Source organism: Lactuca virosa, chromosome 5 (assembly GCF_052849685.1).
Source record: "Lactuca virosa cultivar CGN04683 chromosome 5, Lactuca_virosa_CGN04683_v6, whole genome shotgun sequence".
NCBI classification, from domain to species: domain Eukaryota; kingdom Viridiplantae; phylum Streptophyta; class Magnoliopsida; order Asterales; family Asteraceae; genus Lactuca; species Lactuca virosa.
Window position 1 is genome coordinate 393,017,096 of NC_136430.1, and position 19,945 is coordinate 393,037,040.

The following is a 19,945-nucleotide window of genomic DNA, read 5'->3' on the forward strand; positions in this document are numbered from 1 at the left end:
TGAACATCCAAGGTATTATCCTAATCTAGCATACAAAATAATAAATATAACAAGATAGAATACATACCTCTTTGATGTAGAATGTCTTCATGAAGCTTGAGTGCCTAGTGCCCCAAGTGTGACACCTCAAATGGTTCACACAACACCAAATACACTTGGAATAACTTGAGAGAAACTTGAACACTCCTTGAAATCGTCTAGCCCTCACACTCACACATTAGTGCACGATTTCTTGAGCCATGTGATTCTTTTATATGGTGGCTATTAGGGTTACACCATGTAACTCATAACTTTACCCATTCCTTATGCTCCATGGATTTTAACCTCCATGGAGTATCCATGGGTCACCCCATGGACTTAGTCCAACATAAGGAATCTTGGATCACAAGCCCACATATATAAGAATGAATGATTTACACAATCAACCCATATATTTAATTAGTCTCCTTTTGATCACTTAATTAATTCCAAATTAATTCTTGATCAATACTAATTAAATAACCTTATTAATATATTAGAACTTATAATATATTAACCAACCTTAAGTGTTATTTCTCTCATTATAGTCTATCCAAATGCATGATGCCATGCAACCCAAATGGACCATGCCGGGTCGGGTCAAGTCTTACCAATTATAGTTATGGACTTAGACATTAATCCAACATGACTACCTTCATTCCATGACCGTTTGTACCAAACACTAACGTTTTGCCCAAACGTTCCTCCTTTCGGTCATTCTTCTCTGAAGCTTCTTCTTGAGCCTTCTTTATACTCTCCACAATTGTCGAGACAACTTCTATTCTCAATGCTCTTGGCCTTTTTCTTTCAAGATTGACTTTCTGACTGAGAGCATCAGCAACAACATTGGATTTACCGGGGTGGTAAAGTATCTCACAGTCGTAGTCCTTAAGTAATTCTAGCTAGCGTCTTTGCCTCATATTCAATTATTTCTGATTAAAGAGATACGGGAGACTCTTATGATCAGTGAACAGTTTGCACTTCGAGCCATAGAGGTAATGCCTCCATATTTTCAGAGCAAATACTACCGCTGCCAACTCCAAACCATGAGTGGGGTAGTTCTTATCATGCTCTTTCTGCTGTCGAGACGCATATGCTATCACCTTTTCTCTTTGGGTCAAAACACAACCCAACCCAACACCAGACGCATCGCTATAGACAACAAAGTCTTCAACTCCATCGGGTAGAGAAAGAATCGGTGCTTCACATAACTTCTTCTTTAGCAACTCGAATGCCTCTTTGTGTTTATCACTCCAAGCATAAGTAGCTCCTTTGTGAATCAAAGCTGTTAATGGAGTAGCGATCGAAGAAAAGCCTTGGATAAACCTTCGGTAATATCTGGCTAATCCCAAAAAGCTTCGGACCTCCGTGGGACTTTTCGGTTGTTCCCACTTCATCACAGCTTCAATCTTTGCTGGATCAACCATTATCCCTTCTTGGTTGACCACGTGACCCAAGAATTGGACTTCTCGAATCCAAAAATCACATTTGGAGAACTTAGCATACAGCTTCTCCTTCTTCAAGACTTCCAACACTTCTCGCAAGTGTCGGCCATGCTCCTCTTGGATTTTTGAGTAAATCAGAATGTCATCTATGAACACTATCACAGATTTATCAAGGAACGGATTATAAACCCTGTTCATTAAATCCATGAATGCTGCTGGAGCATTGGTTAGTCCAAACGACATAACCAAAAACTCGTAGTGTCCATATCGTGTTCTGAATGCAGTCTTCTATATATCCTGCTCTCTTACTTTCAGCTGATGATATCCTGACCTCAGGTCGATCTTTGAAAAATAACTTGAACCTTGTAGTTGATCGAACAGGTCGTCAATCCTCGGCAACGGATATCTATTCTTTATTGTTGCCTTGTTCAGCTCTCTGTAATCGATGCACATTCTCATACTTCCATCTTTCTTCTTTACGAATAACACTGGAGCTCCCCAGGGTGATGAACTAGGTCTAATGAAACCGTTGTCCAATAACTCCTGAAGTTGCATCATCAGCTCCTTCATCTCCGTCGGTGCTAGTCGGTAAGGTGCTTTTGCTATTGGCGTCGTCCCTGGTAACAAGTCTATTCTGAACTCCACTTGTCTATCAGGCGGTAATCCGGGAAGATCTTCGGGAAATACTTCCCCATAATCACACACGACAGGAATGCTCTGCATCTCCTTTTTCTCCTTCTTAGCATCGATCACGAATGCCAAATATGATGTACATCCTTTGGCCAAACACTTTCTGGCTTTCATTAGCGAAATGATTCCAGAATTTACTCTGCGTTTGTCCCCATACACCACAAATGACTCCTTCCCAGGCGGGTTTACTTTTACTATCTTCTTTCGGCACAATATTTCGGCATCATTGGCGCTAAGCCAATCCATTCCAAGTACGATGTCAAAACCGTTTAGCTCAATAGGCAATAATTCCTCGTGGAACTTATTCCCATTCAAATCAATTAAGATGTTTTTCATACGATGGCTAACAGGTACAAACTTGCCACTAGCAACTTCGACTAATAACGCATTATCTAGTCTATCGACAGGCAAAGCTAGTTTTCTACCAAATTCATGCGAAATAAAGGCGTAGTTGGCTCCAGAATCAAATAAAATTTGGGCAGGCAATTCGTTTACGAGAAAGGTACCTGAAGCGACATCAGCTTCTTCTTTAGCAGCTTCCAGTGTCATCTGGAAGGCTCTCGCCTTCGGCTTTGGTGGAATGTTGGGTCTTGCTGCCTCCTTCTTTTTCGGACAATCCCTCGAGATGTGCCCCTCCTCACCACACCCGTAGCACACTTTCTTGATAAGGGTGCATTCGTTGGCATAGTGCCCTGGCTTTCCACATTTGAAGCATGTGGCTTCCCCGCCACATTTCCCAAGATGCTTCTTCTTGCATTTGTCACACCATTTCGCTTCGCCTCCTCCACCTCCTCTCGAACTAGACTTCGAGAATTTACCCTTTTTGCTGGACCCCGAGGGTCCGTCGAACTTCCTCTTCTCACCAACCTCTGACCTCTCCAGACCCTTCTCCCTGATCTGGGTCTCAACATTCTTAGCAGCCCAGATGGCGGCTTTCAAAGTTGTGGCTTGCTTAACCATTGGACCAAAGTCCGCTGGTAATCCACGGGCAAACTTCTTGACCTTTGAGAGTTCTGTTGGAACTAGATATGAGATAAGCTGCATCTTCTCCGTGAAACTTACAGCGTATTCAGCAACGCCCATCTTTCCCTTCTTCAAATTCTGAAACTCGTTATTGATTTCCAGAAGGTCCTCAATCACGATAGAAATCAAATCGTCCTTATCACTCCGAAACGTTTATATGCTAGTTCTAATATCGTAGTCCTACGCTTAGAACCCTAAACACATAAGGTTTCCAGATCCGGTTGGCAACAAACCATAGATCCGAACAAATAATATCATATATGGCAAACATATAACATTTAGCACATAAAAGCATTTTAGGCAACTTTCCTAAAATAAACTAGTGCTCGTGTCTAAAATATAACAGACACTATCTCAAAATCTTCACTTAGCATTCTAAGTTTAAGTCTAGAAATCCTACAAATTCCTAGTTCGCTTAAACTAATGCTCTGATACCAACTGTGACATCCCCAAAATCACGGCCAGAAAAGACCGTTTTAATTTATGCTTTTAAAATAATTTCAGAGTAAATCCATTGATTTAAAAGAGCTGCGGAATTTGTTCCCAAAACAAAATATGATAAAATAAAGTTTATCAAAGCATTTCATCAAGAGATGCATTTTCATTATATAACAATATTCGGGATGTCATGTTCCGATAAACAGACCAAAAGCATAAACAACAAAAGATAGACCATACAACAGTTACATATAACAACTGGTATAATATCAAAAGATCTTGATTAGTCATCCAACTTATGCTCTCGCGCCACTACCTGTAATACAACAAAACTGAGTGGGTCAGGCTTGGGAGCCTGGTGAGCATATAGGGTTTTCAACCCACAATAAATAATTATATTTAATTTCACCAACCAACAATAACCCGATTACTCATTCCCGTTATCCTCACTTTACGTCCCTAAAACAACATCTATCTCAAGGGACCTAATCTAGGATTTTTCATCGGGACGGACATTACTGCAAGGGGTTTCCTCAACAATAGATGTCCTAAAGGCAACCATGAGGGGGATAGAGTACACCGGTGAACACATCGTTCACAACACCTACAGGTTATGAGCCTGTTAGCGTTCCACTGGACTGTCTAGAAAGAGTTCGTGGTCGTCATCCATACTCCGCTAGATGACTAGATCAACAACAACATCGAGGCCTCTCATCATTTTATTTTATCACACACCAACTGTCTACCCATGTTCTACCCAACATATTAGTAGATAAAATATATACATTTATATACAGCTTAAAACATGTACGAAACATCCATTCAACAACTAGTTCAAATAAACAAATAATATATAAACACATAGCACATATTTTATAAAGAATACTTCATATACATGTATTAGAAGAAAATGAATATACACTCACTTGATAAGAAAATGATCGGACAGCACTACGACTCTAAGAGTAGTGTTCTTCGGTGAAACCGGGAGATCTTCACGCACCGGGCTTCTTGCGGGCAGGGCTTCGGCTCGGAAACTCTTTTCTTTTCGGGATCTTCGGTGCTTCGGGACTCACTTCGGGTCTCGGGATGATACCGGGGCTTCGGGGGGGTTAAAATAGGGCTTAGAGAGAGTATCGAGAGTGATAGAGAAGAGATTGAGCAACCAAACTCGGCTGCCCCTTGAATTCTATTTATAGGGCCAACATTCTGTACTCACGTCGTGAGTTTTAGTTGTTCACGTCGTGAGCACAGTAGGTCACTGCGTTCGTCATTCGTCCACTTGCTCTGGAGGACATCCAGTCTGTTCTCACGTCGTGAGCACTGTGCTCACCTCGTGAGTTCTGACACAGCCGCGAATAATGTGTTCCGGACTTCAGAAATTCATATCTTTCGTATACGAGCTCCGTTTTCGACGTTCTTTATATCCACGTGTAGGTGAGATCATGCTCTACAACTCTTGTTTAGACTCCGTTGGCTAATTTTGATTTTATTTTTATTATATTATTTTTAGTAGGCCGGGACAGGAAAACTCCGTTATAAATCCATAACTTCTTCGTCTGACGTCCGTTTTCGTCTGTCTTTTTACCGTTGGACTATTATCGATGAGATCTTCAATTCTCATTTAGAAAGTTTCGGCTAGAAACCACTCGATCTCAAAATCGAACTTCGGACTGCATACTGCTAAGCTGAAACTTCGAAAAATCATAACTTCCTCATACGAAGTCAGATTTAGACGTTCTTTTTATGCACGCTATCGGTTTAACGTATTCTACGACTTTTGTTTAGATCACTAAGGCTAAATCTCGCTCTATCTTAAATTCGTATTTTACGTCATTTAGCGTCGTGTCTGTTCTGTCGCGAAACTTCGACATGTCATAACTTCTTCGTTATAACTCGGATTTCGGCATTCTTTATATATTCGGAAACCTCGTCACGGACCCGCATGTAACACCTGGTTTTTGGTACACATTTATTTATAATATTTTCATTTTAGTGGAGCTACTCGACGATTTGGGAGCCTCAGACTCGTCGAGTAGAGATGAGATTTGGACGCAGGGTTTAAGCTATCTACTCGACGAGTTGAGAGCCCTCGACTCGGCGAGTAGGTCTGTCAGAGTGAAACCCAAATTTCGGGGTTTTGCACCATATTTAAGCATCTTAATCCCCACCTTTTGGCCTCATTTACAGCCTCCAAGTCCCAAACCCTAATCCACAAAACCCTAGAGCATTGTGTGCGTGTGTGAGCCATGTTTGAGTGATTTTGTGTGATTTGAAGCTTGTAGAAGAAGAAGAAGCAAGAGGAATCCAAGAGAAGATTGTAGATCCAGAAGCAACATCTCATTCCCTTCACTTTCTGGTAATCAAGTCTCTAACTTGTCTATTAGTTCATTAGATCTCCTTATTTCCACTTTTTGAGGGTTTTGGTTCAAAAAGCTTGACCCTTGGGATTTGGACGTCCCAAGCAAGGATCCTTTCAGATATCGGATCATTAAGGGTTGTTAAGGCATAAAGGTGCAAACTTTATTCCATTGAAGCCCCCATGCAAGCTCTAAGGTGTTGTTATGGCCTTTTGAGCCGTAAAAGGCCATGCATGGAAGGAAAGTATGAGGCTTTACGTGTTCCTTTGGTGTCTAGGACCTAGATATGGGTTTTCATGCTTTTGTATGGAGTGATAAGGCTTTTGGACAAAGATCTATGTCCTAAAGAACTAGGGTTTTTAGCTAAACCCATTAAGAAGGATTATCAACGGGTAAAGTTGGAAACTTTACCATTAAAAGGGCATTTCCAGTATGTAGATGAAGTATGGCCTTTGGATTTGGAGTGCAAAGGCTTAATCTGTTAAGATGGCCAAACAGACAGAGGAACTCGTCGAATCCATAGAGGAACTCGCTAGGAACTCGACGATTTGGGTTGTGTTGTCCCGTTTTAGCTTAAGGTAGGACTCGACGAGTTGATTCGCCAAATCGCGACTATGAGTAGCCAGGGAACTCGGCGAGTCAGGGGGGTGACTCGACGAGTTAGATCACGATTTCAGGATTCTAGGACTCGGCGAGTTGATGGAGCAACTCGGCGAGTTGGGTCAACCCATAAGGTTAACTTTTACCATAATGTTGACTTTGACCAGAATGTTGACTTTGACCAGGGGTAAAATGGTCATTTTACCCTTAGAAGGATTCTTAGTTTTTGACTAAGTGATTGTTGTGATAATGATAGCCCGGGAGTCGTTGGAGCAGCCATTAGAGATTCCTCACACGAGATTTCATCAGCCAGCTTGAGAGGTGAGTTTCCTTCAGTAGGAACGGGTCTAAGGCACCAATACCGACCCATGTAGAGTAGTTAAGTGTGGGCTGGCCCGTATCTTAGAATGATTTATATTTAGTAGCTAAGTGTGGGCTGGGCACGTATCTTAGACTTGTTTATGATTACTAGTTAAGTGTGGGTTGGGCTCGTATCATAGTAATATCTGAGTATGTTATTGAACTGATAGATTATAGTTATACTTGTTGTCTGCGTGATACTTGTTTAGTTAGCGGGGTGTGGGCGGGAGCCCATATCTCCCGAATAATGGAGCGTGGGCGAGGCCCTTACCTCCTAGTCAGCTGAGCGTGGGCGAGGCCCGTATCTCTTAGTTAGTAAAGTGTGGGCGAGGCCCGTATCTATGAAGTAGCAGAGTGTGGGTGAGGCCCGTATCTCTGAAGTAGCTGAGTGTGGGCGAGGCCCATATCTAATAGTTAGCCGAGTGTGGGCGGGGACCCGTATCTCCTTGAGTGTGAGCGAGGCCCGTATCTCCTAGTTGCATGTTACATGTTATGTGTATGGTATGGGGTAGTTTAGGGAGACTCATTAAGCTTCGTGCTTACAGTTTTCAGTTTTGGTTTCAGGTATTTCCGGTAGCAAAGGGAAGAGCTCGGGATGATTGCAGTGCACACACCATTCGTTCAGCCTGGGATGTTTTAGAATCTGATATTTTGACACATGGTTTTTGATATGATTAGTTCGTGATACATTACTTATGTTTTATGAGATGATGGATGGTATTTATTGTTTTATGAATAATTAAAAATGGAAATTTTGGACCGTATTTGGGATGTTTCAAGTTGGTATCACAGCCTTGGTTTGAGGGATTTAGGCATACTCTCAGGTATATCTGAACTCAAACTAAGGACTTGGTATGAAAATTTTCAAATAAAATCATTTTTATCAAAGGAACTTTAAAAAGAGAAAAGAATTTTGAAAGGGAAAAGGGTGTGGTGCACGCAATCAACCGAGCTTAAGTAAGTACTCCCAAATTATCCATACAAGTTTATGTTATGTTATGATATGAGAACTGCATGCTAGATTAGGGCTAAGGATCTAGGAAGGATGCCTTATGTGCCTGTTATATGTATATCAGCTTTATGAACTGCATGCTAGTACAAATTATTCAGTGATATGATGGCCTGATTGGAATATGCTTGATTATGTGTACTCAATGCTCGAATGATGCTTGCTTTGTGCTTTTAGGGGTTCTAGTTATCTTTAACTAACTAGTAAACGAATATGTTAAGATACATATTGCGAGGACTAAATAATTTCAGAAGGTTAGGTTTAGCTCTATTTCGCAGCTCTTGTTTGAGTCTAACCGTTGTAGGGTAGGACCTCTCACTCAAAGAATTATCTGGTCTTAGTGATATGTAATAGTATTTGCGAGCTAGTTAGGGGGAGATAGCAGGGACTTCATATGCAGCTGATGACGGAGAGTGGGTTGGTGATCACCCTAGGGCAAGCCTAGGATGAGATTAGTGTGAGAACAACAGTAGTAGTAGAATGGACGTGGTAGAGTCAAGGCAGTTCTTGAGGAAAGTACGGATAGATGTGGAAAGTAGTATGGGCCCGTACTACTAAAAGCAGAGGATCCGTACTCGAATCAAGGAAGGCTGAGATGAACCCAGGAAACTTGTAGTATGTGAGATCCCTCGAGCTATTATGAGTATACTGATGTTTGTTATGGTGTATTTTCAGTATGGTAACGCTACGCACTAGGCCAGTCGGCACTTCAGGCACTGGTGAGGGATCAGGCTCGGTAGTTCGGGCTGCCTCAAGTGCGGCCGAACTGGACATTTAAGCATGGATTGTACGACTACCACCACCACCACGACAGTATCAGACCTGATTTGCTTCCAGTGCAATCAGAAGGGACACAAGCGGTCCCAGTGCCCGAGTTTAGAAATAGCAGGGCAGGTGGCAGCACCCGCTCCTGCTACATTGAGGATTACAGATGGCCGTCAGGGTCGGGGTGAGGCGCATGTGGTGACGATCATGGTCTTTCAGTTGACAGCAGAGGAGGCATGAATAACTCCCGACGTAGTGACAGGCGTGTATCTTCTCCTTATCTCATTATTTGTATTGATTATTGCTTATGTTTATGTGTTTGTTATAGGATCGTTCTTAGTGAACGGTATATCAGCCTTGGTACTGTTTGATTCGGGTGCCACCCGATCTTTTGTGTCGCTCGCGCTCAGCAAGCGATTCACAGGGGCTACTGGAGAGTTAGATTGCCCGCTTGATGTGGAGATAGTAGACGATAGGACCGTCAGGGTTGTGAGAGTTCACCGAGGATGTACACTACAATTGTTTGATGAGTAGTTTTCTGTGGATCTAGTCCATATTCTCCTGCGAGGGAATAAGGTTATAGTGGGTATGGATTGGTTGAGCCCCAATTGGGCAGTGATCGACTGCGAGCAGCAGCTAGTAGGGGTGTGCATGGGTCGGTTTTGGACCCAAACCCAACCCAACCCATAAATGGTTGGTTTCTGGTTTTCAGAACCCAATAGGATCGGTTTCTGGTCGGTTCGGTTTCTCGGGTTCTGAGGTCGGTTTGGGCGGTTTTTCGGTTTCTTGGGTTCAACCCATACATTCATGGGTTCTGGGTTTAAACCCATGGGTTTTGGGTTTTAACCCATTTTTCATAATTGAAACAACAAGTTAAATACTTCAAAAAACACCAAATTTAAGTTAAATACTTCAAAAAAGATGAATCTTACAACAAATAGTCTATTACAAGTCACAAACAAAGCCCGGAATAGTCTATTACAACCAAAAAACAATCAAGTATGGGTCGGTGTCTCGGGTTGGATGGGTCGGTTTCTTGGGGCGGTTTGTCGGTTTTAAGTATGGGTCGGTTTCTCGGGTTGGATGGGTCGGTTTCTGGGTAAAAACCGAAACCGATTTTTCGGTTTTTAAAAAATTCAAACCCTAACCGTCGGTTTTGCTTCGGTTTCGGTTTTTTCGGTTTCGGTTTTAGTCGGTTTCTTGGTTTGGGTTGCTCACCACTAGCAGCTAGTGAGGGTTCAGACTCCTAGTGGGGGAGGGTTAGTGATTTAGGGCGAGAGGTTGCAGGGTGGATAGACTCTTTGCTCAGCAGTGAGAGCGAGGCGCTACCTTCAGTAGGGTTACGCGGGTTATGTCTCCTATGTCATGCATACCCGAGATAAGGGTAAGGCAACAGTCGATGACGTACCGGTAGTGCGAGAGTACCCAGATGTATTCCCGGAGAATTTACCTGGGATACCTCCAGAGAGACAGGTTGAGTTTAGGATTGAACTAGTCCCTGGTGTAGCTCCGATAGCCAAGGCACCATATCGGTTGGCTCCTCCCGAGATGCAGGAGTTGTCTACGCAGCTGTAGGAGCTGCTAGACAAGGGATTTATCAGGCCGAGCAGTTCGCCATGGGGAGCCCCAATCCTGTTTGTGAAGAAAAAGCACGGGTCACATCGCATGTGTATAAACTACCGGGAGCTGAATAAGGTAACGGTGAAGAACCGTTATCCCCTACCGAGGATCGATGATTTGTTTGACCAACTACATGATGCATCTTGGTTCTCCAAGATTGATCTGCGATCGGGTTATCACCAGATGCAAGTCAGGGATGAGGATGTGCAGAAGATAGCTTTTAGGACTCGCTATAGTCACTATGAGTTTGTGGTGATGTCGTTCGGGTTCACCAATGCTCCAGCCGTGTTTATGGACCTCATGAACCGCGTGTGCATACCGATGTTGGATCGGTCTATGATAGTCTTTATTGATGATATCTTGGTCTATTCTAAGACTCAAGAGCAACATGAGGAGCACCTGAGGGAGGTGTTGGACACACTGAGGAGGGAGAGACTTTTTGCAAAGTTCTCCAAGAATGAGTACTGGTTGCGTGAGGTGCAGTTTCTTGGGCAGCATGTCAACCAGAAGGGTATTCTGGTCGATCCTGCCAAGATAGAGGCCGTGATGCAGTGGGAGATTCTGAGGTCTCCAACTGAGATTCGGAGTTTCCTTGGTCTAACGGGTTATTACCGGGGATTTTTCATGACTTCTCCAAGATCGTTGTTCCTCTGACCCGACTGACCAAGAAGTCGGTGACCTTCCGCTGGGGGCCTAAGCAGTAGGAAGCTTTCGAGACTCTCAGACAGTGGTTGTGCGAGGCATCAATCTTGACTTTGCCAGAGGGCGTCGATGACTTCGTGGTTTACTGTGACGCTTCGATTACAGGCATGGGTGCGGTATTGATGCAGCGAGCTCACATGATAGCTTACGCTTCGAGGTAGTTGAAGCCTCACGAGGCTAACTATCCGACGTATGATTTAGAGCTGGGGGATATGGTTTTCGCCCTCAAGATTTGGCGGCATTACCTCTATGGGGTCCGTTGTACCATTTACACGGACCACAAGAGTTTGAGGTACCTTATGGATCAACCGAATCTGAACATGAGAAAGCGTCGGTGGTTAGATGTGGTGAAGGATTACGACTGTGAGATCCTTTACCATCCGGTCAAGGCCAGTGTGGTGGCCGACGCCCTGAGCCGCAAGGCGGCAGCGGCCCCGATTAGAGACATCTATCTGAGGATGACAGTGATTACTCCATTGTTGGAGCAGATCAGAGAGGCGCAGGTAAAGGGCCTAAAGGAAGAGCGCCAGAAGTGCGAACGGATCGTAGGTCGGGTGGCCTCATTTGATTATGACAGCCGATGGTTGTTGACCCTGCATAAGAGGGTATGGGTTCCGTACTGGGGCGGAGTACGACAGGTTCTGATGGATGAGGCCCACAAGTCGAGGTTCTCCATCCATCCCGGGGGATGAAGATGTATCAGGAAGGTCAAGGCCGAACATCAGCGCCCCACGGAAAGATGCAGCCGTTGGACATTCCCGTATGGAAATGGGAAGATATAACTATGGATTTCATTACGAAGCTTCCCAATACCGCACGTGGAGTAGATTCGACATGGGTCATCATGGATCGGTTGACCAAGAGTGCTCATTTTATCCCGATCCAAGAGAGCATATCGGCCGAGAAGCTGGCTGAGATATACGTGCGTGAGATAGTGACACAACATGGAGTGTCTGTCTCAGTGGTGTCAGACCGAGATGTCCGTTTCACTTCCAGATTTTGGAAGCGGTTTCACGACGAGATGGGTACTCGTCTCCACTTCAGTACCGTTTTCCACCCTCAGATGGACGGGCAGAGCGAGAGGACGATTCAGACTCTTGAGGACATGCAACGCGCATGTGTTTTGGATTTCGGTGGCAGTTGGGATACGTAGATCTAGGTTTTCATGCTTTCGTATGGAGTGATAAGGCTTTACATGTTCCTTTGGTGTCTAGGACCTAGATCTGGGTTTTCATGCTTTCGTATGGAGTGATAAGGCTTTTGGACAAAGATCTATTTCCTAAAGAACTAGGGTTTTTAGCTAAACCCATTAAGAAAGATTATCAACGGGTAAAGTTGGAAACTTTACCCTTAAAAAAAGGCATTTCCAGTATATAGATGAAGTATGGACTTTGGATTTGGAGAGCAGAGGCTTAATCTGTTAATATGGCCAAACAGACAGAGGAACTCGTCGAGTCCATAGAGGAACTCGACGAGTTGGGTAGTGTTGTCTCGTTTTAGCTTAAGGTAGGACTCGACGAGTCGGTGAAGGGACTCGACGAGTTGATTCGCCAAATCGCGACTATGAGTAGCCAGTGAACTCGGCGAGTCAGGGGGTGACTTGACGAGTTAGATCGCGATTTCAGGATTCTAGGACTCGGCGAGTTAATGGAGCAACTCGGCGAGTTGGGTAAACCCAGAAGGTTGACTTTGACCAGAAGGTTGACTTTGACCATAATGTTGACTTTGACCAGAGGTAAAATGGTCATTTTACCCTTAGAAGGATTCTTAATTTTTGACTAAGTGATTATTGTGATAATGATAGCCCGGGAGTCTTTGGATCAGCCATCAGAGATTCCTTACACGAGATTTCATCAGCCAGCTTGAGAGGTGAGTTTCCTTCAGTAGGAACGGGTCTAAGGCACTAATGCCGACCCGTGTAGAGTAGCTAAGTGTGGGTTGGGCCCGTATCTTAGAATGATTATGTTTAGTAGCTAAGTGTGGGTTGGGCCCGTATCTTAGACTTGTTTATGATTAGTAGCTAAGTGTGGGTTGGGCCCGTATCTTAGTAATATCTAAGTATGTTATTGAACTGATAGATTATAATTATACTTGTTATCTGTGTGATACTTGTTTAGTTAGCGGGGTGTGCACAGGGGCCCGTATCACCCGAATAGCGGAGTGTGGGCGAGGCTCGTACCTCCTAGCCAGCTGAGTGTGGGCGAGGCCCGTATCTCTTAGTTAGCAGAGTGTGGGCGAGGCCCGTATCTCTGAAGTAGCGGAGTGTGGACGAGGCCCGTATCTCTGAAGTAGCTGAGTGTGGGCGAGACCCGTATCTCATAGTTAGCCGAGTGTGGGCGGGGGCCCGTATCTCCTTGAGTGTGGGCGAGACCTATATCTCATAGCTGCATGTTACATGTTATGTGTATGGTATGGGGTAGTTTAGGGAGACTTACTAAGTTTCGTGCTTACAATTTTCAGTTTTGGTTTCAGGTACTTCCGGTAGCAAAGGGAAGAGCTTAGGATGATTGCAGTGCACACACCATTCGTTCAGCCCGGGATGTTTTAGACTCTGATATTTTGACACATGGTTTTTGATATGATGATTTCGTGATACATTACTTATGTTTTATGAGATGATGGATGGTATTTATGATTTTATGAATAATTAAAAACGAAAATTTTGGACCGTATTTTTGGGATGTTTCACCGCAAGATGGAAGATCCACACTTAGACCGGCTGACATTTTGGTCTTTGGATGGGTAGGAGAGAAGCACGCGTGTGTGGATCTTACTGGGGTCTCTCCTCTCGTCGGTTTGAGGAGCGGAGGTTTCACAATAGGGCATGTCGTTTTGAAAGCTGCTGCGTGCAAAGTGGCAAAACACGAGAATGCATGTATAGAAAATCAACATGTATTTGTACCTTTTGCATTTGATATATTTGGTTTACTCGCACCAGAGGCGGTGAAGCTCCTCAACAGAGTTCAAAGGGTCATGCAATATAATGTCATATCTCCTAGATCCACATATGTTATTTTCAAAAGAATTAGTTTTGTCATTCAGAAAGGGCTAGCGGCGCAGCTTGTTGCCCGTTTACCTTCCATCGATATGTATTGAACTATATTATTCAGAAAAAAAAGTGATAAAATAACATCATAAATAAATCAAGAAAACCTTATCATCTCTTACATAGTTACAATAAAATACATATAAATTTTAGTAGCCTTATTAAACCAGGCCCAGTCCGTATATGGTTCAAGCCCATTCAAATTCCACCATCTGAAATAGGTTCTGCAACTTATATAAACATATGTTTTAGGGTTCAATAAAAAGAGATCATCGAAGAGGGTGTGCGGCTGCGAGTGAGGAGGAGAGGCGCAGTTTAACCGGACGAGACTACCGGAGATCTCCAAGTAGTCACTACAACGCAACCATGGTATGCTCCTTCTCTTTCTGTATCTTACTTACAGAAACGTTCATTTGAATGCCATTTTGAATTTGATAGCTTCTGTTTTATCTTATGTCCCGTTTCATGACATTTATCTATTATTTGTAATCTGCAAGTTATTTGATCTTGATAATCCGTTTTTCATTCGAGTATGAAAATGTTATGCGATCTACAAATAGTTTTGGTTTTGTTTGGCATGCTGTTGGACTACGAGGCCTTCAACTATCAACTTTACGTATTTTCGTATCCATCGTTAATCTGTTAGGTTTTATGATAGTTTGTCTTGAAATTAGCCGAGTCTGTTACTTAAAACAAATGCGATGTTTGTGTTAAAACATCTTTCTATTCGAAGTGAAGTTGACATTTATGGATTTGTTGGTCGTGTGTTGGGATTTATGCCATTAGAACTCTTAGACTATGTTTACTGACGCTGTTTTTTTCTCTATCAAAGGCGAGGGGTTTGAAGAAGCACATGAAGAGGCTCAATGCCCCTAAACACTGGATGCTCGATAAACTTGGTGGTGCTTTCGTAAGTTACTCTTTTTTGAACTCTTAATTCTTGTCATTTCTGTAATTGATTTTCTCATTGGTGATTAGATGTTATTTAATCTTCTTACTTGTTGTCTTCAAGGCTCCCAAACCTTCATCTGGACCACACAAATCAAGGGAATGCTTGCCCTTGATCCTGATCCTTCGTAACAGGTTGAAATATGCTTTGACTTATCGTGAGGTTCAATCTATTCTGATGCAAAGGCATGTGCTTGTTGACAACAAGGTCAGGACTGACAAAACTTACCCTGCTGGTTTCATGGGTGAGTAGACTATTCAGACTTCACCTTTTCATATCTATTTTATACACAACTGAATGGATACAGACACTGATTAGAAATTCTTTTCTTTGCGTAACAACAGATGTTGTCTCCATTCCCAAAACCAATGAGAACTTCCGTCTTCTTTATGACACCAAAGGAAGATTCAGACTCCACTCGGTCAGGGATGAAGAATCCAAGGTTTGTTTTATTCAGATCACATTATATGATCAAAGTAGAAGTTTGTTTTTGTCATCTAAAAATATATTTCTTTTTTGCAGTTTAAATTGTGCAAGGTAAGATCAGTCCAATTTGGGTCAAAGGGGATTCCATACATCAACACATACGATGGAAGAACAATCCGTTACCCTGATCCTCTAATCAAAGCCAATGACACCATTAAACTCGACTTGGAATCCAACAAGATTGTTGATTTCATCAAATTTGATGTGGGAAATGTTGTGATGGTGACTGGAGGAAGAAACACAGGGCGTGTTGGAATCTTGAAGAACAGGGAAAAACATAAGGGAAGCTTTGAAACAGTTCACATTCAAGATTCAACAGGGCATGAATTTGCTACCCGTTTGGGCAATGTGTTCACCCTTGGAAAGGGAACAAAGCCATGGGTGTCTCTCCCCAAGGGCAAGGGTATTAAGTTGACCATCATTGAGGAAGCTAGGAAGAGGCAAGCTGCTGTTGCTGCAACTGCTTAGATCTTTAATGATTTATTGCTTTTCATAGTTTTTGTTATGTTACAATTATTATCATTGTTAAACTTTTTTTTTTATTGCATTTGGTACAATTTTTGTTATGGAAGTGTTGAATTTTGCGTACTTTGTTTTGGTATGTTTCCATGACATAAAATGAAATGAAGTAGATTAATTAATTAATGATACAATACATATATGTTACATGAATTCATGGTGTTGATGTGTAACAGAAGATAATGATGAGAAGACAGATTTAGAATTTGTCTACAGGAATTCCATCTCTAACCATTTCGTAAACTTTAGTTTCCCTGGTTTTTCCTAACCCTGCAGTGAAATGAAGCTTTGTATCTTCACGTGCAATGCATGTGACTTTGACCCATAACATTCCTTTAGTCTTGAGTCCTTCAATTTCGCTTAGTTTTCCTTTCTCAAGATGAGCTGTGACGCTGTTTGAGAACCTTAAAATAGACGAGTCTCTGTAAGTGACTTCACAGAATTTAGGGAGTGTAACTGTCAGCTTTTTTGTTGCTTCGTCCAATTCATATTTTTTCACTTCTCTAGGAAATAAACCAGAGGGTAAATCATACTCTTTTAGCACTTCAGGCAATGGCTTTTGCTTCTTTTCTGTATGCAATTGCAAATCATAATTCAAAATTACAAAAGAAAAAAAAAAAAAACCTAATTGTAATTGAGACAAACCTGTCGCATTTTTCACTATCTTCTTTGCTCCTTTACCCATATTTTTTGGCACATCCTAACCAGAAAACAGGAAAGCTTTTGGTATTTGAGGCTAAGAAATAAATTGTAATCAAATTTATGAAATCTGTTAGTTATTATTAATATTATTTCCGTGTCTATGGAAACCTCATTTTGATTCATAAAATAAACGAAAGATTATGGAGCGATGATGTTCAATTTAGATTTGATGTTATTATATCTTGTTACAAGTTCATTCATAGAAGAGATTGAATTAGATAGCAATAGCATGTACATCCAGAATCAAAAATCAGATGAGTTTCGGGATTTATTATTATAATTATTATTTAAATAATTAGGGAATTCAATCGTAAATTCTAATCCAATTCGTGAAATAGAATCATTGGTTTCGTTAAATGAATTATGTGTAGAGAGAGATTGAAAGAAGAAGTTACATTGATATCTTTGCCGACGTTACTTATCTCTTTGGCTTGGCTATTAAACCAAAAACCCATAAGCGAATCCATGTTTTGTTTTCTTGATCAAGTTCTGGATATGAATATGGCTTTGGAATTTTTTTAATATCTCTCCCAAGTTTCAAGTTTTGAGAGAGAATGTTGGGTTTTGGGTTGAAATTTGAGAGATTATGACGATGATTTACATTTCAGCGAGTTTTCAGCTGTTATCGATTTCATACTCCCTCCAATTTTTATTTTTGTTTTAGCCTTTTAGGAGTTGAGATGTTATTAATTTAATAAGGGTGCAAATAAACCTCCCATCTTTTTTTGGGTCCATATTTCATCGGATATGTTTCATTCACATTCTTTGGCTTTGTTTATTTCTTATTCTATATTTTATATTTTTCCTTTATAAAATTATTTTTTAAGTTAATAATTTAATTTGGATGTAATTACAAATTTAGTTATTTATTTATTTTTATAAAATGACTAAAAGTTAAGAGTTTTCATAAAATAGTCACACAAACCACAGATGAGGGAAGCTCATCCATGGTTTCTTGTACTCAACAGTTTCATCAAATCCGGACAAATACTGCTTCAAATTCGTCTGCTGCTGGGCTGCGGTTTCATGGTCTCGTCTTCAATTTCGGCCAACTCTATATATTTTTTTCCTTTTATTTACAAGATGACGAAAATTGCAGATGACATTTGGCCATCTACGATTTCCTCTCATCTCGGCTTTGCTTCCATGGCCAGAGTTTTTTCCTATTTTTTAATCCAATATAAATTTTATTACGGTATTATAGTCAAATTATACAAGCTACTAGTATATGTTCATGGGATAATACATAACAAGAAAATCGGATAATATGAAGAACGAAACCGAAGATAGCTCATAACAATCTGTAATGGATAATATGAAAATCGTAGATTTTCTTATTTGTTGTACACACTTACCAAGTTATAAACTAAATTTATTATTATTATTATTATTATTATTATTATACATATTTGTAGATTTTAACCAATGTTTTAAAAACCGGTTGGACCGGGAATCGGGGAAGGGAGCGGTTCAACTATTACCGGTTTTATGTTTATTTCTGAACCGGATCGAACCGGCCGGTTTTTACAAAAATCCAGTTGAACCGGTTCAGTTAAACCGGTTAAACCGGTTAAATTGAATAAAAACACATGGAATTGAAACCTTTTGCATAATAAACTTTGGTAGTTTTTTCACATTTATTAAAATTTTTCTGAATAAAAACACATGATAAATGTTATGAAGTTTTTTGATGTGTTTATATTCATCTAGGACTTTATTTTCTTTTTAATGCATGTGGATTGATGTAAAACTTATGGTTATTAGTTATTTTAATGTATTTAGATTGATCTACAACTTCTTTTCATGTGTATTTTAATGTTTGAACTTGTAGACATCAAATTCTTGATTTGTGTATGTATGTATGTGTATGAAAATACGAAAAAAGATGAAAATTATAGAAACCGGTTTACTCAGCGGTCGAACCGGTTAAACCGTTAACCATACCGGTTCAACTAAAAACCGGTTTTTAAAACATTGATTTTAACATACTATATTATTAGATAAGTTCGGCACTGACATTCCGAATATTACAAGTAATGGATATTATTAATATTTATTTTATTTAAAAAAAATGGGCATTCATATTTACAATAGGCTCTAGGGGTGGCAATCCTCGACCCAACCCGTAACCCGACACTGACCCAACACGAAAATAAACGGGTTTGAGTTGAGATTTTTGACCCGCCAACCCGTTTATTTCATGGGTTGGGTTGGGTTACCTATTTGGGTTCACGGGTCAACCCGCCAACCCGATTTTATATATATATATATAATGTTTAAAAAATATGTTTAATTATTTATCAGTTTTGAATATTTGATTATCGTTTAATCGTTTTCCGAATTCCAAAACTGCAAAACATCTTCGAGTCGACTTAGCGTGCCCTAGCCCCTAAGAAGCCCCTAATCAAAAAGAAATTCAGTCTTCATTCTCCAAACTCACGACTCCGTTTCTCCCGTCTCTGTCGATTGAGGCATCGAGTCATCGACTGTCGTAGTGTCGCACGTACACCACTCGTCTTCTCGTCCTCCAATTGTCGCACACCACTCGTCGTCGTCACTCTTGTTTATGACTTTACACTTATGACTTTATGTTGAATATTTAAGACTTTATGACTTCATTTTATTTGTATTTTTTATTTCATTTTAAAATTTGTTGCTTATTAAATGGGTTATACGGGTTGGGTTCGACCCATTAACCCACAAACCCATATACTTATACGGGTTATATGGGTTGGGTTGGGTTGATGTTTTGAACCCGCCAACCCGTGACCCGCCAACCCATATATTATATAGGTTGGGTTGGGTCAATGTATTCTGACCCGCCAACCTGAACCCAACCCAATTGCCAGGCCTAATAGGCTCCCTAAAGATGGTTTATCATTTACTGAAAATACAGAATTGTCTTGTCTTTCTTTGCAAACGATGTGGCTGAAGTCATCGGGATTTTAACATTTCACTCAACTATTGATACTTGATAGAGAAGGTTGTTGATACAAGGAGATTGAGATGGTTTGCAATTTTTGTAAAATTTTGTCATTATCAACCTCATGCTCCCCTCCACAATTAGTTTTGTTTTAAAAGTTGAAATCATATTGCCAAAGGTGCTGCTATCTGCATTTTTTAAGATGGTATATATACATAATTTGTTCTTTTAGGTCAATATCAACATTTTTAATAGAATATAACATAACTTTTTACAGCAAATAATTTGGC

The 19,945-nt window shown here is 41.0% G+C and overlaps 2 protein-coding genes across 2 annotated transcripts; one reads left to right on the forward strand and one right to left on the reverse strand.

Moving 5' to 3' along the window:
- Positions 1 to 14,310: 14,310 nt before the first annotated feature.
- On the forward strand, positions 14,311 to 16,099 carry LOC145117819 (small ribosomal subunit protein eS4). Its single transcript, XM_079054148.1, has 5 exons — positions 14,311 to 14,445; positions 14,909 to 14,986; positions 15,089 to 15,269; positions 15,370 to 15,467; positions 15,548 to 16,099. The coding sequence occupies exons 1-5, from the start codon at positions 14,443 to 14,445 to the stop codon at positions 15,977 to 15,979; spliced, it is 792 nt and encodes a 263-aa protein (XP_078910274.1). The 5' UTR covers positions 14,311 to 14,442; the 3' UTR covers positions 15,980 to 16,099.
- A 26-nt stretch (positions 16,100 to 16,125) lies between these two features.
- LOC145117820 (uncharacterized protein At5g01610-like) lies at positions 16,126 to 17,385 on the reverse strand. The gene is made up of 3 exons (XM_079054149.1): positions 17,128 to 17,385; positions 16,676 to 16,730; positions 16,126 to 16,600 (listed from the first exon to the last, which is right to left on the reverse strand). The coding sequence occupies exons 1-3, from the start codon at positions 17,197 to 17,199 to the stop codon at positions 16,230 to 16,232; spliced, it is 498 nt and encodes a 165-aa protein (XP_078910275.1). The 5' UTR covers positions 17,200 to 17,385; the 3' UTR covers positions 16,126 to 16,229.
- Between the last annotated feature and the right edge of the window lie 2,560 nt (positions 17,386 to 19,945).